The sequence below is a fragment of the Dermacentor albipictus genome, chromosome 4, assembly GCF_038994185.2.
Source record: "Dermacentor albipictus isolate Rhodes 1998 colony chromosome 4, USDA_Dalb.pri_finalv2, whole genome shotgun sequence".
Taxonomy (NCBI): Eukaryota; Metazoa; Arthropoda; class Arachnida; order Ixodida; family Ixodidae; genus Dermacentor; species Dermacentor albipictus.
The window spans coordinates 130600467-130625023 of record NC_091824.1 but is presented as its reverse complement, the minus strand read 5'-3'; the positions used below and the strand labels follow the sequence as shown (position 1 = coordinate 130625023).

The following is a 24557-nucleotide window of genomic DNA, read 5'->3' as shown; positions in this document are numbered from 1 at the left end:
ACCTGCTGTAACCTCGCGAGAAGTTGAATGTGAGCTGAGAGATTAAAGGCCCCCATGCTTATTCAAGCTCGCTTGCGTAAATGCCATATCCCGTCTTGTCGTGAAGCCTAGGCAGCATCCTTTCGTAACTATACCCTGGTAGAAATGCCAGGACGTTGGCAAGCGATCCAACACGTAGGTTTTCTGCTCTCCTTATTTTGCATTAAACCTGTAATTTGCTACTTCAGTTGTTTTGTTTGTTTTTTCTGTCCGGCTTCTTCCGAGAACGTAGCGTGGGTTACAAAGATATGCTATAAAACCCCGTTACTTATGTCACTGATTCCTTTTTGCGACTTTCAGTATGCGCGGGTATTATAATTTCTTGTTTTTAATTAATTAATTCATTTATTCATTTGTTCTTGACAACATGACATGCACATTGTGAAAGGGGTCAAGAAAAAAGCCCTTCCATTACGGCTTGAAAAAAATCTTGGTCCCCTTGGCATTAACGGCAACGAAGCAACACACGCCAGAACGGCAAAAAGGGGACAGTAATAATAACATGATATGTTTTCGAATAACATGGTGCAAAGTTAATAGAACTGAAATAACACATTCAGTACTTTTCGGATGAAGCAATGGCCGAGTGTCTCGATATGGTGTTCTGTTTGTGAATATATATGTTCTGTGTATTAGGAACATGCACATGTGCGTTAATAAAACAACGCCTTCATGCTACGGAAGTTTAGGTCTAGAACATCCGTTTCTGCTTTGATGTGTGAATTTAGCAGTCGAGGCAGGTTAATTTCCAGTATCTGAAATCTCTTATTAGAGCGAAATTTTGAATTTTTCCAGCGGTCAGCCTTTCTTGTGCCACGTTGCCTAATAATTCTAGATTAGATATGTCCAAAAGCAGCGTGCAATTTTCGCTAATGCTGAGTTTATATTTGCGCAAGCTTTTATATTGGTACAAATTAGTTACTGGAATGACCTGTAGGTTTTTGAAGATTTTTTTCAGTGGGATGGAAGTTCGCAGATCACGAATGATTCACGAAATCTTTTTTTTTGTGTGTTCCTAAAAGAATACAAACGTCTTTGTCGGTCTTTGTGTTCCAACCTAATGAGAATAATTTATGTAGGATGAAAATAACGCATGGTAATTAGCTAGTTTTGCAGACATCGGAAAGACATAACGATTTCGTTCAAGCATGCCTGTTATATAACATAATTTCTTCGAGATATGATTTGCGTGGTCATCCCACTGCAACGTCCTAAAGAAGTGTACACCGAATACCTTAATACTTTCGACCACCTCGATCTTTGTTGATCTTCAGAAAAGTTCGTGACAGAAAGGTAGCTAGCTGCCCACCCTTAAGATAAAAAATTACTGCTTTTGTTTGTTTTTTTCGTATTAATATGAAGTTGATTAATATTTGTCCAAGATATCAGCTTTAAGATAACGAACATTTCAGCGCTGGAGGAAGATGGCAGAATAAGCTTGTGTTGTCTGCACATATGATGAACTTAAGGTCGGATGGTATATAACTATTGTCAATAACGTTTAAATTAATGAGTAAGGGTTCAAGAATGCTCCCTTGGGGTATGCCTGAGACTATTGCTTCCTGACTAGATATTAGGTGGCTTACTTGGACAAATTGTTGTCTTTGAGAGAGATAACTAATTAACATGTTAAGGGTGTATCCTCGAATACCAGAATGCTGTAGTTTATAAAGAAGAATACAGTGATTAATGTTGTCGAACGCTTGAGTAAAGTAAAAAAAAATGCCCCGAACGATGTTCTTATCCTCAATGTCTTGCGAAATATATTCTTCTTCATCAAGAAACACGAGTTCTGTAGACAGAAAATTGTTCAACCTCTGTAATCGCCCACTCTGGTGCCCGGGACACACGGGGGTAGAAGGGAATGAACAGGCTAACGCATTAGCTCGAGGGTCTACAAACCGAGCGATGGCATCCTCTTCTAACCCCGATCCCCCACAGTATCCCTCTCATGAACCAGTAAGACAACCTTTTTCCGTTATTTCTCTTGCTCTGGCTGTTTCTGCCTGTTGACACCTCGCGCAACCTCCAAGGCTTGGCCCTGCAAAACATGAGTCACTGGACGAAGGCAGCAGCCTGCGTAGAGGCACGTGAGACGTACAACCTGACTCGCGCCTCCTTAGTCCCCGTCGCAGAAGGGCGTGCGTCAGCTGCTTCGTTCGTTGCCGTGTATGAGGGGAGGGGAAGCGCGCGTTCCGAAAGAGGGCCGTCGGACGGCATTCTCTTGCGTATTAAAAAAAACGGAGGAAAAGTATTTAAAAATGCATGCGTATCATGTAAAATATGTCAACAACAACGACCAGAAAATAAAAGAAGATATTCGAATTTAAAACAATTGGTCTACATTTATTTCCTTTTAAATTTTCCTTCTGTTAGGGAAACAATTGCAGCTGTACGTCATATGATTTTCTGGCAGGTTGAAGGACAGGGTAATGGGGAAGCTGAAGTGGTCCACAAGAAAAAAAGCTAGGAAAGGGCAACAATCGATAAATAGCAGATACGAGGACAACAGAGAGAGAGAGAGAGAAAATAATGCAGGGAAAGGCAGGGAGGTTAACCAGAGGTAGTTCCGGTTGGCTACCCGAACCGAATAAAGTCTTCTCTCAGTGACTCTTCAGTGAAAGATAGGTAAAATAACAGCATACGATTAGCAGAATAAATCAATAAATACAAAGAACAAATGTGAGGCCGGTGAATTGAGCGAGTTGTTAAGGGAGAGTATCGCATCTTCCAGCGACTATGAAAGGGGGAGTGAGGAGGAGAAGGAGGGTAGTTCTCTCCCCTTAGGCAACAAAGTCACGCAGGCGAAAAGATTAATGAATACGGGCAGGGGTTCTTGGCTTCCTCATTGGACTCGGCCATTTGCCACGAGATAAGGCTGCCGACCAGACACGACTGACGTCCCTAAAGAAGATAAAATGAAGCCGGGTCACTCCATTTGTTGTCTCTTTCTTGCATCCTTCTCCTGCTTGGCGCATGTTTCTGTTCTTGATTCTTTTCGTTCGTTCAGCTACTAACCTTACAGTCGAGGCTGTCTTTCACTTCTCCTCAATAGGTGCGGTCACGTGACAGCCCTCTTTGGTTTCACTTGTATGCCTACTGTGAACATGTTTGTCTTATGCATCTGACATGCCCAGTTGATTGTTGTCGGGGCTAGGTTTCTCGTCGGTTGGTGTCATATTACCTGTTTCGCGTCCACTCCGCTTACCTATCATCTTTTGCCCGCTAAAGCTATGCGGCATGGCTCATGAAAGCCGGGAAGATGTCGCAGCAGTGGTCGGTTGCACCACAGGCTCGAATCTTCTTGCGTTATTGGGCGGCTGGGAAAACAAGCGCTAGGCTCATTTGCTAACGCAAGAGGTAAGTCTTGAAAGGCGTACTCTATGTTAAAAGCGAACGAGTTCACTTTAATATTAGAATTTATTATTAGAGTGCAGAAGGCAACCTGAGGCAACTCAAGTTTCGGCCACGGTGATCATTTGAAATGTCATGATGAAAGTGTCAGCGCAGAAGTTCAGATTCCGAAGTACAACTTTAACAAAAAAGAAAAAAAAGAGGAAAGGAACAACAACGTGCATTTTCTGACAAGGCAGTTACTTATTTCTTGCTTATGTTCAAATATTTTAGCCGTACTAAGAACTACAGCAAGAATGTGTACAAGTTAAATACAAGCACACAAAAGAAAGGAGTACAGTAAACCAAAGTATAGGCTGGTGTATTATAGTCGGCTGAAGAATATCACTGAAGTGCCTCTGAAAATATCTTTAGTGGTAGTTCATAGAAACAACTGGGCACCGTCTTCCAATATTGGACAACTTGCGGGAAAAAGAAAAAAAGAACGGTTGAAGTTTATAGCGCATGCAAAGAAAGCATAAAGGTTGAGGCGTCGGCATCTTCTAGTAGAAGGATTGTGAATGCTTAGCTTCGCATGCGAAGATTCCACGTTTTAAGGTGCCGCCTTCTGCGTAGTAGGTGCAAATTCAAAAAATTGAGGGCGGACGGCATAGAACTAACACTCCATCCTGACACTAACACTAACCAACACTAACATCCTTACTATTGCGCCGTGGCCCCTTTCGCAAGCAGGTGCATAAAACTTGACCGAGTGTGAATAAACACTGGCGAAAAGTTTAGCAAACATCACTTACAGCGCGTACATAGAGAGGGACGAAAAGAACGATGAAGCAAGCGCTGACTTCCTACTGATTTTTATATTGAGAAACCCGCATACATACCGAGACATTAAGACAAAAGCGACATGAGCATAAAAAAAAGCATAAAAAGCATAAAAAGCATAAAATCGACATGAGTATGCATTCACAATTCAAAGAAACCATGACCGCCGCCTTAAGGTGAACGAGAGCGCATGTGTGACCTCAAAGAAACAAGTTATTTATCTGTTAATGCAGTTCATGGCTTGCTACCGAGTCACTTTCAGATATCGCTGCTGCTTCAATGATAAGTCGAGTGCGTTCATTAGGATGCCTAGCTAAGGTAGTGGTTTTTTTCCAAAAAGCGGGATACAGCCGCATTTTGCGCAATGAACACCTAGAAACCCTTCCCGCCCTTTGAGCACTTTATTGCTATGTTCTTGCAACCTAACAATGAGACATCTACCTATGTGCCCTGTATAAGACCGACCGCATTTCAGGCGTATCTTGTACCCAACACCTTTCGAATAAACTATATACTATTTTTTATGACTGATACTGCAAGACCTACGTCCTTTAGCAACAGAATTAATTCTAACGCAAAGCTGGGCAAGTTTTTTTGGAGCAGAGAAAACAACATCGACACCTTCTCTTTGCCCTATTTTTTTTTAAGTTTGTGGAAGGAAGGAAGGAAGGAAGGAAGGAAGGAAGGAAGGAAGGAAAAAGTGGAAAAGGAAAGGCAGGGAGGTTAACCAGTTTAGCTTAGCCGGTTTGCTACCCCACACATGGGAGAGGGATGGGGGAGATGAAAGGTATGGAAGGTATGGAGAGAGAGAGAGAGCACATAGCACAGCACACACACATCGTCCGTTGGAGCCCATCAATCTGGCATGGTACGTGATATCACTGTCACAGCCGCTTGTCCAATCCCATCTCTTTCAAAAACCGAAGCAGTCCCTTCGTCGCCTTCAACTGCGATGTCTTTTGTCGGCGGCATGTGAAAATCGTGTAGAGGGACAATGGTCTAGTGTCAAGGTGCGCTAGAACAGATGCCAGGGACTGACGCTGAACATTATATTCAGGACAGTCGGAGATCCCATGAACGTACGGGATAACAGCTGTTTTGTTTCTTCACTAGACTATCATGCACTAGACTTATCATTGAAGCAGCAGCGATCTCTGTAGGTGTCTTGGTTAGTGAGCCGTCAATTGCCTTAACAGATAAATTCAGTTTCTTTTGAGGTCATACATGCGCTCTGGTTCATCTTAAGGCAGCGGTCATTGTTTCTTTCAATTTCGAATGCATACTCATGTCGTTTTTATGCTTTGGTGGAGGCGCTTTTGTTTTAGTGTCTCGGTATATATGCGTGTTACTCAATATAAAAATCACTTGGAAGTCAGCGCTTGTCTTCGTTCTTTTTTTTTTGGTCCCTGTCTACGTGCGCGCTGTAAGTGATGTTTGCAACGGAATACCGACAAGCCCGTACCCAAACCCTGCTTCAGAAAATTTTAGATCAGGTGGCTTCTAGAAAATTTTTCATGTCAACTGCACTTCAACGCAACTACTAGAAGCGCTTGTTGAAGAAATTCAAAGGATTTTTTTCTGAGTGGAGTGGGGCGGTGTAAGTGCGTTGATGCAAAGCTGTTCTCTTTTTATTTCTTTTGTTTTTTCTCGTTTTGCTGACAAAGATCCGTCTTTGCCGAGTGACTCGGGGCAGTATTTCTGCTTCGGCGTGGGTCGCATAAGCTCATCAGGATTGACTGGGTGCGCCACTGCCTTGTCGTGACGTGCCGCCAACAACACGATTGATTGATCTGAGTGTCGGGAACACGGGTGGTGGGGAGATCGTAACGGCGACGAAGATGACTGAGACGGTCCGGCGAGCGATTTGAAAACAGTGTGCTTAGAATAACGAAAACGAAATACCAAACTAGGTTTTTTCGCATGTCTGGAGAGACGGCATTCGCTGCTTCGAGCGCTGGGTTTCAACACAAATGCGATCGACATTCGGTGAAGTATAGGAGCATGAGTGCAGTTATTTGAGACAGACTTATACATGAGAAAGGCTCGTAGTTTTCAACGCTGATAGCGAGCGCCTATATATTGAAAGTTTATTCTGGGCTCAGGGCCATCGATTATTTGTTGTGCTATAGACAATACAGCTCAACGTGAGCCCGAGCGAAGTATTATAGGTGAGTTGCTCGCCGATTGTTTGGCAGTGAGCCCTTTAGAAATGTTCCAAGCAGGCTTTTAAATGCTTGGAAATGCACATTGCCCGAAATGGGGTGGCACGCATTTATAAGATGGTGCTTAAAGGTCGGCTAGTACGTCCTCCACGCTTTTGTGCATTCCTTTCCCATCATCTTTAATACAGGAAAAGAGTAAGGGTGCACCAGCTGACGAGTAATCACCAATCGAAATATGTGGGCTGGCGCTATAGATTGGGCAGTTGTACAGTGCATTAAGCGAAAACAAGATTGCCACGTTTCTAAAGGGTGTTTTGGTGAACAGATATACATCAAGAGCACTTACCGTCAACATGGTTCTTCATCGCTGCAGACGACCGCCATCGCGAAGATGGAGATTTATTTTATCTATTCTTTCCTCACATCGCAAAGAATACATCTGTCATTTGCATCAATGTAAATTTAACGTAAAATGTTCTGCAGCACACAGACAACTGCGAAGGTCATTATCTTCTCTTGAAGAACCTACCCGGAGCCTTAACACTAACTGTCATATAGCGCTGCGGAGACACTGCGCAGCTGGAAGTAGATAAATGGCTGTCCATGGCCATTATCAACTGATGATAAAATCTCCCTCTGGGTACTCACAATGCGCCCCTGGTTAGCCATACAGTGACTCGGCGTCCGGGGCCACTAAGGCACAGCTCCCCGTCGGTCGTATTGAAAGCACGGCTAATTCTGAGTATTATATTGATTTCCGCTTCTCTTCCGGGATCATAAGCTCGTGTTAGCCCTCACTTCCGTCTTGCTCCTGCGCCTGCTCTTTCTCCTTTCTTCCTCCTTCGCGCACGGGGACCATAAAAGATAGAATGTATAATTTATCGTAGTTCTTAGCGGCGTATTTAAGGGAGGTGCTGTCGGAGGAAGCTACGCGACGGGCGTACTACCTTCCGTGGTTCGCCATTTACGAGAAGCTGTTTGCCAACGCAGGAATAATGGCTTTCCCCATGGTTCTCTACGTTTTTGCCTGTGCGTGCTGGGCCACGCACATATTGTATGGTAAGCGCGAATCGATTAAAATGTCTGCTACGGCAAAATCGATAGAAATACTATTGTACTTATTTTTGTGCTGCCAGCCTGGTATGAGAAATTACATACCAGATTGCCTCGCGCGACAATTGTGCGCGTATTTGCGGGCTTCTTTCATGCTCGCAAAAACACTCCTATGCAGCACGTATTGAGCAACAGAAAGCTGTATCGGAAGTTTTTCGTGTTGCTCTACAATTTTCTCATTGACACTTTTCATCCAATTATAATATTTGAAAAGTAGAATAATTGATGAAGACTAATTATGCAATTGGGCGGAATGCGAAACATACTCTGAGTATCTCCAAGCGATGGCGAACATTACCTTGGGTCTATGCAGCTACGTGGCCATTTGCATAACCTTAAATCTTAGTGCATGGTAGTAAGGACACCCTGTACATGCCCAGTTTGTTGCTATTACAAGAACAAACTCCCGAAAAACGAGTTTATCAGGGTTTGGCATACGGAAAAAAAAAGAAAATAATAAATTGTTGCTCGCGATAGAGAAGAGGAACACATAAGGCTCCTATAGTATGTAGGCCAGGTTGATTGAGCGTTAGTTTACACGTCGGTTTTCTGGAATCGAAAGAACATGTTAAACTAGAAACTCAATGCCCTTCCACCCTGTGAAGAAGGATGACCAGCGAAGCTCTGTATGTAAGCACCTTAATTGCTAACCACAACTCCTCCGCGGGTCGGCCCGGCATAGCACTATTTTCAGGATTGGTCCACGTATTGGGAGGGCTTAACGCCTGCTTCACCTCCGCCGCGGGTCGGCCCGGTATTATACTGTCTTCCGGTCGGCCCACGCATGGGGAGGGCTTAACGCCTTAACGCATTTAATGCTACTACACCCGCTATATTACAGTGGCACACTGTAATTCTTGACGATTAGCCAAGAATGGGAACACACCCGGTGGCACAAAGCCAATACCTGAATTATATAAAGTAAGCAAACCAAACAAACCGCTAAAATAATGCGGTGTTCTGATAAGAGGTCGGCGTGATTTAGGGATGCCTGCCAGGCTACATCTGGTGCGCAGGTTTTATGCACGAATTCTTTTTATTGCCTCTGCCGGTCCCCCTTTCACCCAAGAGGAACTGATGATGCTCATTAGGTCCCAGGACCAGACCTCTCAAATCCTGGCGGTCCAGAGGGATCGCGAGAGGGCCGTCAGGTTTCACCTGATGGTCCCCGAGTGGGCCTAGCCAGGTGACGTTGAGTTTACTCGCGTCTATTGTGGACCAAACAAAGTTGTTTCACTCACTCATTCACTCATCCAGAACATTGGTGGACTTATCCGCTCTATACTTTAACAGTCATCATACAGCTTGACACAAGCGCGTTTGCTGTTATATTTATTCGAAGCACATGTAAGCTTCGTACATATGACCCCAAATACATCGGGCGAAGAAACGTCGAACGCCAAACCCCGAGGGATCGACCAAGAAATTTTTAAAAACGCTAAGTTTTAAAGACGGCAAAGCTTTAAAGACACATCCTGTTTCAACTGCAACACTGATATTGTTACGCCCGGAGACCACCTGGCTGGCCTTAAGGGTTGGACTGCAACTCAAGGTTCCGCGAAGAGAACTGCAGCGATGACATCGAATCACGCACACATTTGCTTACTTGAACTCGAGTAGAGCACGCTTAAGGAGCGGGAAGCGAAGGGGGTGTCGGGCAAAGCCATGAGTCGTCAACACCATCAATTTCGTTTCCTCTGACGCCCGCGTCGTCTCGCCGTCCATTTGTCACGTCCGAGATTTAACTGGAGCAGAGAACGGTCGCGTATACGTTCGGAAGCTGGCTATGATGAATGAAGGAAGGCGCTTTATTGCTTCCGCATTCGAGAACACGTCGAATAGCCGCCGTTTTGTCGATTTGTTTTGCCCTGTACATCTTCTTGGTATTTCGGAGACTTGACCTTAGTTGATGGTGCAGTTTGGGGTGTGACGAAATTCTATGAAATGAACAGAATCTGGAAGAAAGAACGCTCGCAATTGATGACTGCTGTTAGTGAAAACATCGAACACACTTAAGGTTCTGGGGTAGTATGAGTTGGTACGTTGTAGTTTTCTACCGCCAGAATCGATGCGAAGGACCCTTGTGCTCGTTTTCCTTTTCCTCAATTACTCCTTTACTTCTGGGCGCTTGAAAACTACACCGAAAGGGAGAAAGTAATAACAAAGCGAGGAGAAATCACAAATGACCACACCGACTTGAATTTCGACTTAACAAAGAATCTCACGCAAAAAAGAAGATTGCGTCATACTTGGTTTTAAAATCGGCACGTTTCATGACGGAAGTACGCATGCGTAAACAGTTTGAGTTCCTCTAGTAAATATCGCTCAGTAAAACAACCATCACAACTATCAAGCTGTGCCATTGGTTTTCGTTTCAAAATTTACTTCCGTAATATTTCCTGCTGCCTACATGTGAATTGAATTTAGTTATAACCTTTCTGTCCCTTTTTTATATACTTCAATTTATTATTTCTCAAATAGGTTGCATAACTTGCGAAGGGGACAAATACATGATTAGATGCCTGCATGGGTCCATTGCCAAGCAACGGAGAATACAACATCGACTTTTTCTTTTTCACAGCCAGAAGCGATGTTTGGAGGGTCCACCGCATTATTTGTGTTTTGTTTGGAAGCACATATGAAACTGATAGAGAGAAAAATAAGGAAGGGTAGAAGTAGGTTGGCAGCTGCTGTACCTGAAGGGGTACAACGTGTATTTAGGAAAGAGGCGATAGAAATAAATAACTGGAAGATAGGAAGCAGTAAAGGAAAAAGAAAACGAAGTAGATTATGACACTCACTTTGGCATCGATATAGAAAAAAATAGTACTCTCTTAATCAATTTTGTCCTTGTAAATTGTTTAATTTGCTTTGTTTCTTTCCAAGTAGCGGTGAAATTGACGTGGAAATTCTTTAAGGTGAGGTAACAGATTCATAAGCCGGATTGTGACGGCAGTGATGGTACCAGCGGTCCCGTTTACTTATTGTTTATTCTACTGTACTTGGACGGATAATCAAAACTCCGACAACAATGCGGTAGGTTCTGTCGGCGACAGTAGACGATTTGTCATATGCCGTAACGGAATAAATTGCAAATACATGTGGGTAGGTATCGACAAGAACTGCCAATTTCATTGATTGATCTGTAAATCATCTTGTGTTCTTAGGTTCTCAGGCTCTCTTTATGACTTTACAAAAACAAATGGAACCCCAGCCTCTCGAAAGACCTCTGCACCTGTTGTCTAATCTGTCTCTCTTATGCCGTGATTTCGCTTTTTCTTGTTCTTCGTCGCACAGTAGTCGAGCGACGGTGCCGTATTTCGCGTGGCTCCATGCTACATAAGCAAGTTATACACCGGACTTTCACAGTCAGGACCGGAATAAGTGTGTATATACTTATACACTAAGTGAGGCGGAACGTCAGCAATAAGTGGTGCAAGAAACTTACGTTTCTCTCAAACGTACCAAAAAGCCCTTCTCAAGAACGTCCCGATGAGCCTCCGGACGTTCATTTCTAACATAGCGAAGCCTTCGGGAAGCGCCGACTTTGAAGCCGAAGTGACGCGTCGCACCTCTGGCGCATTAAGGCTTCCCGGTGCTTTCGAGTAAGCTCGCTGTAGGTAGAATCCCAGCTCATAACTTCCATATGCTCAAGCCGTATAACCGAAACTACTGTGTGCCCGCTGCAACAGACTAAACTCAAATGCGCTCGGGTGAATTGGATCTCATTCTCTACACAGATGCTTCGCTTACTCACAAAGCGACTCTGATTTCCTCGTTCGTCAAGCACAAACTCCTCATTACTCTGCCTCACGGCAAGCCGCTTCTGTCACAAAGATAGCGAAAGAGGTTGCTGCTTCCGGTGGTTCGAGGCTCAAGTGCCTCGTGTAGAGTGCCCAGGATGCCTGCGTTCCCGGCACTAGCATCGCTAAGCCTCTTTGAAATGGCGCCGACGGTGGTGGCTATACTTTGCCAGGAATGCCAAAAGTGCACTTCGTCTTGCCAGATGTTTCTGCCGAAGAGGGCTTTAGGAAGAGAAAACTGCTCCACTGTGCTTGAAATAGGAAGCACTTCTATGTGCTCCGGTCCACTTGCCGAAGAAAAATAAAGCATCGCCTCGGACGCTCCGGCTCATCCACCGGCGCGCTCGAAATGTCTCAAGTAGCGGCGCGCCACTTCAGCCTTCTATTTCACGGAGCAGAGCTCTCGGCAATGCAACAGCTCACCCGTTCAGTTGCACTGTGGAGAGCGGCAGCTTAGCCAATTCCAGCCCTGTCTCCTTTCTTCCATATGATTCAGGCCCTGAGCCTCGTTCCTTCCCTCAGTGTGGCCTGAGTGTCTTGGGATAACGGCTAACTTGAGAGCTCTCGAGTGGAAATTCTCACTTCAACCGGGCGAGGTAAAATAACAAATCAAACTTCGCACGTGCCTGCTCGGAGGGTATAATGTATCGTATTGCGTCAAACACCTGCATATTGGATTACTCATATCAACTTGCTAACTTGCTGTTCAAGTCTCTTGTTCTAGATTTCTCTGTAAGGAAGCCGTGTTGGTCTATGGTTGGCGCAGAGGGAAGAAAATATGGACACTGTCTTTAAAAGGCTTTGAAATTCTTCTGCGTTCTCCTGATATAGAGGTTTCTTTTTTTTTTGCTGCACTAAATTTTTGAATGAAGGCCTATGGCAGATAGCACAATCATAACCCTTGATCTAGATTACTCCATCAAAATATACTATTGAATAATTAACGTAATTACGCTAATTCACTCTTTAATTAATAAATTTACGCCACATATTGCAAGTCACTAATTAGAGTTGCTGAGTGCGCATGGCGTATCCACTTGAAACGAATTCTCTGGATGGCACCAGTTACGAGATATTAATCTTCAATGTGTCCCTCGCTGAAATGCACTGGTGTTCCAATTACTTTTGTGCTTCAATGCATAAAACATTGCTTTCTTAAAACACACACACACACACAAGCATGCACGCACACATCCCTCTACAACCATTACATTCAATTGCGGATAGAAGGAAGGAGGGGTGAGCACGTCAACGCACGTTTTTCAAATTGAGCAAATAGGAGCAGAATTATCAGATTCAGTTTCAACCTATGTATTCGTAAGTAAATTTTGTCATTCCAGCAGAAAATATGGGAAACCTTCCCAATATTTGTTTTCTCTATTGTCAAGTGTACAACGCTGCTGAATGTAGCGCAATAAGTGTTGCTTTCCAAAAGTGAATATCTGAAAGGTGCTGTAAGTCATGTGTCTTTTTGGAAATGCTGAATAATGTATCTTTTTTTACATGTTTCATTTTGCGTGCTTGTTAACTAGGAAAAAGGCCTCCAGAAGTGTTCATCACTTTCGCAACATGTGTTGAGCGTCTATGTTGAAGGAAGCTCTGCTCATTACGTACTTTTCTTTTTTAATATGATGCCAGACAACAACTGTAAAGTTTCTCGAGTGTCTCAGTGCGATGATTCTTGCCTGGAATGTTGACATAAGAAGGTGCCTGCATGACCCCCAAGTATTTTGCTGGAATCCATATCCTAGAATGTCTATTGTTCGGCGACATGGCATGGTATGTGACCACGTTTCCTGAGACCTCCCTTATTTTGATGCATGGGTGAGCTGATTGTTTGCGGGCAAAGTCTCCACCATCGTAAACGGTTACTGCTAGCGCCTTTTCAGCCGTTACGTCTTCTTGCGGAGATAAGTTCGGAAGTGACCACTTCATCATCTACATGTAAAGTTAGACATTTTTTTTGCGGCTGCATCTGTAACATCTGCAACATCTGTAAAAAAGTACTTCTTTTCTTTTCCAAGGCTAAAACGAGAGACATTTTTGTGTGCTGTTCCTCCGTCTCGGAGGCTGATGCTCTCAAATTCTGCTGCGAGAGCTTAACCTCACTGAAGATTAGGAATTAGCCCCTGCGTGGTTGCACGAACCAAAGTATAATGTTCGACACTTTGCGTTCAATATTGTGCAATAGTTATAATTTGCATCTTAAGTTTCGTTGCCGCTGTTTATGTTCTAGCTAAAGAGCCTGCCATGCAAGAGATAACCCCGCTTTATGGAACGTAGTCGACCACGTGTATGTAGCAGCCTGTTTACTTGTCCTGAACGCTCCACTTGAATTTAGCTATACTTTCAAGTTGCTCATCTCTTGCCTTCAGAATAGAACAAGTTTTATCGTGCATGTGATCTGTTATGTTTCGTTTATCGAATTATTTTCTTGACGGCGAGTGCCTCCCTGCACGTCGACGTATTCCACGACGACCATTTTCCCTCAGCAAAATGCAACCGAGGTTAACGGCATAAATAAAAGTTATCGTTATTTTTGTACAAATAAGAGGTCATGCGGGAGTTTGCGACTTAGGCAGTTGAACATCCAACTGCTTAGGCGGAGGAGAAAAAGAAGAGAGAAAGCAAGGATGTTAACCAGATATGCGCCTGGTTGGCTGCCCTACACTGGGAGACGAGAAATGGGGAGTAGAAAGATCAGATAAAGAGAGAACAGCAAAGCACAGTGACAAAGCACAGGGCTTTCCACGAAAGCTGACAACATCGACACTTTTTCGACACACGTGCGCACATCTGTTCGCGAACCACCCACTTGGCGCGATTGCAAGCCCCCGAGCGGCGTGATAAAGATCTCCGTTTGGGGCAGGCAGTACTAGCACATGTAAACTAAACAAAATACAACGGCGTCCCCTTCCTCTCTCTCCCCGGAAGTGAATTGAAAGTGCAGGCGTAGGGAGGAGACATAGATGGTATTGCATTCACCTGCGCATTTCGCAGTTTCTCCACCACCGCTGATATAATGATGTTGTCTATTCTGTTATTACCTGGAGCCTTTAAGCGTACTGGGTGCTATTTTTTCTGCTCTACAGGAAAGATGAGGTTAAAATAACTGGATAAAAAATATTGGGGTTGCAAAAAAAAAATGGCTGTGGCTTAGGTAAGGTTAAGGTAAGCTAAGGTTAAGGTTAAGGTAAGTTAAGGTAAGGTAAGGTTAGGTAAGGTAAGCCCAGGATGCGAAGCATACTAGCCTTTATTTTAGTTGTTGAACCACTGTTTAGCCTGGTGAACTGCTGTTGCTATGGCTATATTTGGTTCGGCTAGACGAAGAAACTCATGCATTACTGCTTCGCCTTCAAGAGTGGAACGCGACAGCGTTCCCGTCGACCCGCCAAGGGGTGTAAGACAATGGGCTACAGGGCAGCGACTACGCGCCCCGCATTGGACGCGGTGAGCGTCGAGCAAAGCAGCGTTCGGCGCGGCAACGAAATGTGCGCCTGAGCAAGAGACGCACGCCTTAGAAACAGCTCGTTTCTAAGGCAACACCGCATTCACTAGAGGCGCTTTTGTACCGCTTTGAAGCATCGTACTCGTGGCTCAGTGGTAGCGTCTCCGTCCCACACTCCGGAGACCCTGGTTCGATTCCCACCCAGCCCGTCTTGCAAGAGTTGAGCCAAAGCCACTTCTCCTCTGTCGTGACGTCACGGTGTCACGTGGTTTCAAGGCGACACCGCCGCGCCTGAGGAGCTGGGTTGAACTCTCGTAATATGCTTCGCATAAAATGCAGATGCCACGAGGCAGATTTCAATCAAAACCTTTGCTTCCTGTATTTTATATTTCCCTGCTGTTGTGCGCAGAACATCGAAATACTTCTGTTCTGCCAACTCTCCGCGATACAACGCATTTTCGCCTGCCGGGTCATCTCCGCTGTCGATGCGTTCTAGCGTGATCCTGTGGGGTGGATTGATCTGCTGGAATAAGAGGCCGTGGGTCCCCCAAATCTGCAGTCACCACTGGGCGCTGGTCGACAACAGATAAAAACCCTCCTTCGTGGCTGTTTCTCTCTTGACGTCGCCATGTAGCCCTGCTACTATGCATTCGGTTCTTTATATAGCCTTTGTTTGTTATATCCCAAGGTTTATTGTCAAGACGTGGGCACACAAGAAAAAAAAATGCAAAGAGAAACTCGACTTGTGGTAGGGGGCAAAGTTAAACCAAATCAGTTGGATCACTCGAACATACGAGCGTTCCCTGCGCACCGCGCTTTTGTGTGTGTGTGTTTGTGTGCGCGTGCGTGCGTGCGTGCGTGCGTGCGTGCGTGGGGGTGAGGGAGGCCACATTTTTTTAGTCGCATGGAACATACCCTGAAATTCGGCTTCTTGAGGTGAACTATCTCAATAAGCGGAAGTTACTTTTGCGGCAAAGTGCAATGTTTAGGTGAGTAATTAAAGATACTCAGTAAATGGCTGTTTATTTATCCACTGTGGGGTACTTGTCTTTATTACGAAACTGAAACCGAGCACCACTAATGTCGTGTCTGCTTAGCACAAATAATACGAATAGCGCCGCTTTCAAAATCTCAGCCACCAAATTATGCTAAAGGATGCATTGGTGTTAGAGTTAAGATCAACGAGAACTGCCTAACGCATGCCTTTGAGAAATTGTTAGCTGGAAAGCCCACTTATTACGTTGCATGTTTTAAGGGTGGGTATCTCGAAAGAGATACCCACCCTTAAGCTCAGAATTTGTGCTAGGCAGACATGTCTTCCCGACTCTTCAGTTTCAATTTGGCAATGAAGCAAGTGCCTCAAAGTGAATAAACAAAAAGTTAATTAGAGAATATATTTAAGTGGGCGTTATATTTGCGCGATGGATCCCACAAGTAACGTCCTCTTCTGCCATTAATTCTCCTGAGGAGGGGAACAGTTGTCAGAAGCTATTTTAAGGTATCTGTTCGAACTAAAATAAAGGGAGAGAGAAGCCTGCTGTTTTACTAATAAAAATTATAGCTTAAGTTTTCTTATTCGCTTAACGCCAAGTGCAACAATTGTAGAATTGATTCCGGTCAATGTTTAAAGCATACCCCGTTAGTATAAATTGTACTAAAAGGGTGTGCTTCGAAATCGCTTGATCTTTTACTGATAGACTTACACCATGTTTGCAAACAATGGTAGGCGTGGTCAACATATTCTAAGCCCTATAGCGCCGTTGCTAGGCTCCACCCACATTCATGGCCCCCGCTTTCACATTAGGATGGAGTTTCTTTTCTTCTTCATTTCTTTTTTTTTGGGGGGGGGGGATGCCGAAATCACGATTTCATTATGAGACACGCTGTAGTGGGGGACTCCGGATTAACTTTGACTACCTGGGGCCATTTAACGTTCACCCATTGAACTTTCTTGCATTTAGCCCCCATCGAAATATGGCTGAACGACACGGTGGGCCTATAGCTTGCTTACTGTCGCAATGACGGCCGACAGCGCCTGCGATCTGGCCACAGCTCTCCATAGTGCGCTGATTTTCGACAACACGATTAACGTTGCATTAAATGCATTGGTTTGCGCGTTGTCGTCCGTGCGAATATCAAACGACACGTAGTACTTACAATCCAGCCGAGCCGCCTCGCTGAGAAGGTCGGTGCTTGCTTTCCGTCTGTGAAATGAAATGCCGTCAGATCCTTGCTCGTGATCACGTGTGCGCGACACAAATGCTGTCGGGTCCTGCTGCGCGAACCCCGTGCACATTCGAGGCAATTTTGTTCTATTTAGTGCTATTTTATGTGAAGTACAAACCGTAGCCGACTTCTATGTCGCAGTGAACGGCGATACCACCTCGGCTGAGTGGTGGCACTGGCCAGGTACCGATCACACGGCGATGCCGGCTCTGTAGACCGGAGTAATTTGAGCTGTTGGCTGCGGCCATCCGATCGCAGCAAGTCTGTACCTCATCTATTCATTTTACTTTGCGCGCGAAAACTTATTAACACGTTTAGGCACGTTTGTAACAACCACACTGCCATTAACGCAGCTGTGACCATGCTGATTGCTGATTAAACGTGTGTGATAGGCTATCTACAATGCAAGCGGCTCAAGCCCTTGAGATGAAAGTGAATTTGAATTTGAATGTAACGTGCTTCGGGGTGTACCTGCTCGCTCGACCTACATTCAACGCTAATCCTAACCTAGATTTCCCGCAGCACGGCAAGAAATTGTAATAACACGATAATAACGATCCTAAGTACCCTTGCTTGCTAATGCGTACCACGCGAAATAACGTAGAAGCTGAAATGTTACGAAATGTTTGGCGCATGATCTGTTAGCAGAATTCAACTTTCGCTTTTTACTGCGGCGGCCCATTGCTTGCGACTGTTTTCATCAACAAAACTATGAAAACTTGAGCCTCTCGCGTATTTCGGCGCGACGCTTGTCGTCGGCATGCTGCGTTTCCCTGGTCGTAAAGCCAGAATAAGGACCACATACACAGAAAATTATAGGCCGATCACCGTACTGTCCGTTGCCTACAAACTATTTACTAAGGTAATCGCAAATAGAATCAGGAACACCTTAGACTTCTGTCAAGCAAAGGACCAGGCAGGATTCCGTAAAGGCTACTCAAAAATAGATCATATTCACACTATCAATCAAGTGATAGAGAAATGTGCGGAATATAACCAACCCTTATATATAGTTTTCATTGATTACGAGAAAGCGTTTGATTCTGTCGAAACCTCAGCAGTCATGGAGGCATTACGGAATCAGGGTGTAGACGAGCCGTATGTAAAAATACTGAAATATATCTGTAAGTATATACAAAATCTGGAAAGATATCTAGAAAAGTATATAATATATGTGTCTTACCAGTACTCACCTACGGGGCAGAAACCTGGAGGCTTACGAAAAGTGTTCTACTCAAATTGAGGACGACGCATCGAGCTATGGAAAGAAGAATGATAGGTGTACCGTTAAGGGATAAGAAAAGAGCAGATTGGGTGAGGGAACAAACGCGAGTTAATGACATCTTAGTTGAAATCAAGAAAAAGAAATGGGCATGGACAGGACGTATAATGAGGGAAAATAACCGATGGTCATTAAGGGTTACGGACTGGATTCCAAGGGAAGGGAAGCGTAGTAGGGAACGGCAGAGAGTTAGGTGGGCGGATGAGATTAAGAAGTTTGCAGGGACGGCATGGCCACAATTAGTACATGACAGGGGTTGTTGGAGAAGTATGGGAGTGGCCTTTGCCCTGCAGTGGGCGTAACCAGGCTGCTACTGGTGATGATGACACAGAATTGCACAAGCGGTTCTGAGGCGGGGTGGCTCGGCGGCGGAGTGCCTACGGTGGGAAAGTCAATTCCGACTACAGCGCCACGGCATTTGTGTCGCGTAGCGCCGTGGTGTAGGTTTATACCAGGCGCAGTGGTCTCCTGTAGATGATCAACAGGAGGCGGAGCGTATGATTCAGGGATGCGGTGGTCGCAGTAAAGCAGCAAAAAAAAATAATCACATAAGCTCGCTTTATTATGATTATGCCGCCTTTCTCGTAGCTTCGCTGGCACTGATTTTTTTCTTTCGGTCTAAATTGCCATTTTCCTATTAATTTTTTTTATTTATAATTTTATCTTGTATACATGCGTGAAAAATAAGGCATTCAAATTTAGCCGAATGGGAACGCTGTGGAGTACCGACATTTGCGCGACTCAAAGGACTGCAGTTGTTGGTCCAAATTAGTTCCCCTTTTTAGAGTTCGGAAACTTGCGTGTGGCCAGCCTGTATACCCAGACGACGTGCTTGTACGTTTTCTGGCCAGACCGCACACGGGGCCAGTCACTGTGCCTCGCATAAACTGTCTTCGTAAATAAAAAAAAATATATGGAATTTTACGTGCGATAACCACGATCTGATTATGAGCCATAGGGGGGGGGGGGGGGGACTCCGGAAATTTGGACCGCCTGGGTTTCTTTAACGTTCACCTAAATCTAAGTGTACAGTTGTTTTCGCAATTCGCCCTCACTGACATGCGGCCGCCTTGGACGGGATTTGATCCCGCGATCTCGTGCTTAGCAGCCCAACACCGTAGCCGCCAAGCAACCATGGCGGGTTTGGTAAATGATACCGTCCTTACGAAACTTACACGATTGTTCCGTAAAAATAGACCTGGCCCTATATTTCTCATTTTACGGCAAATTCACTTTATGCGCATAATGTTAACCTACTTATAACCCGCCGCAGTAGCTTAGCGGCTATGGTGTGCTGCTAAGCATGAGGTCGCGTGATCAAATCGCAGCCTCTGCGGCCGCATTTCTATAGGGGCGAAATGCAAGAACGCCCGTGGTCCCGCGCAATGGGGGTACGTTAAAGATCCACTTGTGGTCAAAATTATTCCGGAGTCCCCCACCACGGCGTGCCTCATGATCAAATCGTGGTTTTGGCAGGTAAGACCCTGCAATTCATTCAATGCTAACCTATATTCCCATGAAACAAAAAAAATGGCTTCAATTTACTTCACAACTAATCTATACACAACGTTTGTCGACATGGCACGCTGAGTCAGACTTGGCAGGCCCGCCATGTTTCAGCGGTATAGATACACAGGGGAGTTTCATGTGATTTTGAGGAAATAGACCAGTGCGACGACGTACACATTCGATGTGTACGTTCTTTATTCGTCATGGTCTCAGCGCTTCGTTTTCCAATAACCCTCAATATTTTTTATACGCTAAAAATTAACTGAAGCTTCGACTGTATCTATAATTAATGTTCGTTGAATAACTGATTTCATCAACCAATTCAGGCGCGCTTCACACTCAACGAGTGGGACGCCAGTGCACAACGCTAATAAATGTACGGCCGACCATCACTTCTCTGAGCTGATTTACTTAATCTTCAATAAAGCACCTGCCTCTGTTCCCACGGTTTCTTATTTTCGAGTGTACTTCACAAGACTTCAATGGTTCAACGTAACGTAGGCTGTAATATATGGTCCATAAGAAAACTGGGCCGCACCGAATGGCGACGCTTTAATCGATAGCTTGTGCGACTTCAGGTAGTAACATCTGACGAAGAAGCGGGTACTGTTTCGTACAACGCTTCATTTTGAAGTTGGCCGTTTAGTTTAGTGGTACAAATGATGGCGGAAGCCGCACTTTATTACCCACATTAGCGATGAGCACTGTAATGAATTAAGAGCGATCTGGTATGGCATACACTCATTCTGCGACACAAGCTGTAAATCGTGTTGATGTTAAACGAACATCTAAGAAGACGCCCGTAATCACGTGGTTACAATTTGCGGAAGACCGGTAAGTTTCATGATAAATGAAGAAATAAAAGGCAATGCGAAGTGGCTGCTTATTTTTCCTCATTTGCTTTTAACTACGCGACCTGCCGTTTTCTCTAATAGAACTTTTGTTATATCACAGATGGCTTGTAGCACCAACGCATTCCGCAGTTTCTTTCGTCTTTCTTTTTATTTCTGCACAGTTGCGCTCTTCAAATTCTACGCAGTTAGCGCAAACTGTTTCCGTGCTGTAGCGCGCACGGAAGACCACGAAACTTGTGCGGTGCCGAGAACATGACTGACACGCCATATTTTCCAGGTGCTTTCTTTATCCTACGCGCAAAGCTGCGCACATAAGGCAAGACAACTGGGCGGCTTTTATGTCTTTCCTGTAGTTTCTTCTTTCTTTTCCCTTTTACTTCAGATGCCATGATGGTTTCTGCAACGGATATTAAGACGTGGTCAGGACAGTCACCTAATCTGAGTCTTCACAGTTGAAGAACCATGCTTTTAGAAACCCTGTGCAGGTAAGACTTTCTGATAGCACAAAGAATGCAAAGGGAAGCAAGGCCTCCTTTAACTATTTCGCTAAGCGCTGGAAAATATGGCGTGTCAGTCGTGTTCTCGGCACTGCGCACGTTACATGGCCTTTGTTCAAAAATGAACGAAACAAAAAAAAAAAAGAAACAGCGGATGATAAGTCCTGTGGTGTTAAACACCTACGAAAATTCGTCACGTCTGAAGAGGAGGTTGTCTATAAGATACCGTTCTCGTGCAATCAAGCTTACGTTCTACAATTAAGTCCGTGCTGAAACGAGAGCCTCACGAAGCATATATGTGCTGTCAGCCTTGTTAATACACCGGGGAAATTGGCTGTAAATTGCACAAAGTGTAATTGCGCGCCATCCTTTGACAGAATGGAAGTACAGCTCAGAATCAAGAATAAAGCGACCAGAGAGACGTGAGAAATGTTATCCATGGATGCTGCTGCAGAAGCTTTCATAAGCAAGCTGTCAGTGTCACTTGCTCACCTTCAAACTCAATAATTAAGATAACAATCATTTTTATGACTCAAGTGGGATGTGCTTCAGCTCTGTTTTTTTCATCCTTTTATCTTTCTTCCATCTGTTTTATTTATTTATTTCTATTTGCGCATGTAAACTGCAGCTGCTGATAGCAGCTATGTCTCTATGGATGAATGGATACAACTTTCTTGTACGTCCGGGAAGGTTTAACGCGACCCGGGCTCACGTCTCCCTCGGGGGAACGTCAAGGCCCTGCCTTGACGTTCCCTCGTGACGGGTTTGCTGGACTGCCTACGTCTGGATTCCGAGGTCTGAGCTGCGCAGAGCGGCGGCCCACCTCGACGTCAGGGTCTCTGGAGCAACTGCCATTCTTTCAATAACTACATTACACTCCCACAGCATGTGTTTGACTGTTGCTGGTCCTTCCTGGCACAATTTTCACGTGTCTTCCCAATGCTTATCTGGGAAGATACGTTTCAGACTGAATGAATTGGGGAAGGTGTTCGTTTCTAGTTGTCTCTGCAGGCGACGGCCTGCGTCCTGTTCAATTTGGAACTTGGTGGTGAGTATATACTTCTGGTGTTTAGATATGCACTGGTTATGTCGTCGTATCTGGTGAGCCTGTCCCGTTCTGCGCGAGGAGTGTTCGCTATTTTGCGAGAGGGTTGCCCTGTTCGGCGCAGCGGGTCATGTCTCGCGCCGTCCGGTGCGCCGTCTCGTTTAGGTTCGTGAGTGCGTCGCCTTCCATGGTGACGTGCGCGGAGAACCATATGATCCTCGAACTCGCGGTTTTGGAGGTTCTGCCCGCTTTGGCCCGAATGAACAGGGCTTCCTTGAAAATTCCACCTTTGGCGTAATTCTTTACTGCCGTTTGCGAGTCGCTTAATACGACTTCGCATTCCTGTTCTGTGAGGGCCAGCGCGATCGCTACTTACTCCGCTATTTCCGAGTGTTTGGTGTATACACTGCATGTGGTTCTGATTTTGGAGTTTGTGTCTATGACTACGGCGGTGTATTTTTGGCCACTCGGATATTCGGCTGGGTCGACAAAGCACGTGTTTCTCTCCCTGCCGAATGAACGGAGCAGAGCCTCGGCTCTTGCCTTTCTTTTACCTCGGTTGTTATCGGGGTGCACGTTTCTTGGGATGTTTGCCACCATAATGGTGTCTCTGATTTTGTTGGAGATTTGCATTTTCTGGCCGTGCTGATTGTGGTACGTCATGCCTAGCGTGTTCATTATGTACCTTCACGTCGTGGTGGTCGACAGGCGTTCGAGCTGCGAGATGCATCGTGCTTCGGATATTTCTTCCAGGGTGTTGTACATACCCAGCTGAGTCAGGAGCTCGGTGCTTGTCAATTCCGGTAGGCCCAGGGCTATTTTGTGCGTTTTCCTTATGAGCGAGTTGATCTTGTTCTTTTCCGCGACGTACCAGTTGTGGTAGGCGGCTACGTAGGTGATGTGGCTGACAACGAAGGAGTGGATCAGTCGAATGACGTTTTCTTCCTTCATGCCGGCGTGTTTGTTGGTTATTCTCTTTATGAATCTCGTGGCGTTGGTGACTTTGCCTTCGATCTTCCTCATGGTTTCGCCATTAGTTCCGTTGGCCTGAATGATCATTCCCAAAATTTTTATCTTGTTTACTTTGGGGATTGCATTTCTGTCTTGGATGTACAGGCCGATTTCCTCGTACTACTAGGGTCCCGTGTAGCTCTTTGGTGGCATGCCTCTGTGCGTGGGCTGGTAAAGGAGTAGTTCGGAATTGCTCGGGGAGCATTTGAGGCGCGTTCCTTGGAGGTACTCTTCGGCTTTTTGAATGGCCGTTTGTAGTGCGTTCTCAATTTGGCCGTCACTGCCGCGGTCCGCCCCAATCATTACATCGTCTGCGTATATAGCGTGGTGGATTCCTTCGATTTCCCGTAGTTTGCTGGGGAGACCCAGCCTGACTAAGTTGAAAAAGAGCGGAAATGTAACTGAGCCCTGGGGGGTACCTGTACTTCCCTTGCTTCGTTCTTCGGACTCGACGTCGCTAACCATCAGGGTGGCTTTGCGATCGTTCAGAAAGTCCCTAACATAATTGCAGGCCCCTTCCCCCAGGTTCAGATTAGACACTTGTTTCAGGATCCACTTGTGAGCGACTTTGTCCAGTGCTTTCTCCAGATCTAGTCCTAGGATGGCTCTGGTGTTTCTTGTCTTGTCGTCAAGGATCTGGTTCTTCAGTTGCAACATGAGGTCCTGCGTGGACAGGCGGGATCGGAAGCCTATCACGGTATGAGGGTAGGCTTCCGTCTCTTTTAGATGGCTGTTGATGCGGTTCAGGAAGGCGTGTTCCAAGACGTTCTACTTTCTTTTCGAGTAAAAGTCAGCTGACAGTTTGCGCTTCAACTTGTCATGCGTTCCTTGTTTTCTACTTACTTCCTGTGTCACCTTTCCTTCCACAGCGCAACAGAAAGACGTTTTTCGTAAATTTCATGTCTCACTCTGCTTGGACTTCACTAAACACCAAAACCGCCTCTGCGCCTACGGCGACCAGCCCCTATGGTTTCAGTTGAGATTCTCATTCGGCAGCTTCAGAAACCAATACCACTATGCGGCAAACTAGTAGTTACTAGATTTGTTATTCCCCATTGGATGCTTCTGCACAACACTCGTGATATGCAAAAAGAGGTGAGGCATGCAGACAGGACACAAGATTAGAGAGGTGTGGGAGAGAGAGAGACAGAGCAAATGATAACGGAAAGGTAGGGAGGTTAACCAGGACTGAGCCCAGTTGTCTACCCTACACAGGGGAAAGAGAAAAGGGTACGGAAAGATTAAAAGAAGAGAAAGTCTACTGGGTATAGCCTGCGGTCACTCAGTCCGGATCACAGACGCTGACTCAATCCAGTGGCTTTCAAATATCGCAGCAGAGCTTTTGTGGCCTTTTGTAGCAGCGAAATACGAGGCCATGGTCCCAAGATCTTC

The 24557-nt window shown here is 45.3% G+C and overlaps 2 protein-coding genes across 3 annotated transcripts in view; one reads left to right on the top strand and one right to left on the bottom strand.

Annotated features, from left to right (window-relative positions):
* LOC135898431 (cell adhesion molecule 3-like) overlaps nucleotides 1-24557 on the top strand; it is a 449844-nt gene that overhangs the window by 120819 nt on the left and 304468 nt on the right. The window lies entirely within an intron of this gene.
* LOC139059554 (uncharacterized) lies at nucleotides 23289-23822 on the bottom strand. The gene has a single exon (XM_070537985.1). The coding sequence runs from the start codon at nucleotides 23820-23822 to the stop codon at nucleotides 23289-23291; it is 534 nt and encodes a 177-aa protein (XP_070394086.1).

Excerpts from the sequence above, each read along its gene's own strand:
- LOC139059554 (XM_070537985.1), bottom strand. The coding sequence starts at position 23,822 with ATGTTGCAACTGAAGAACCAGATCCTTGACGACAAGACAAGAAACACC.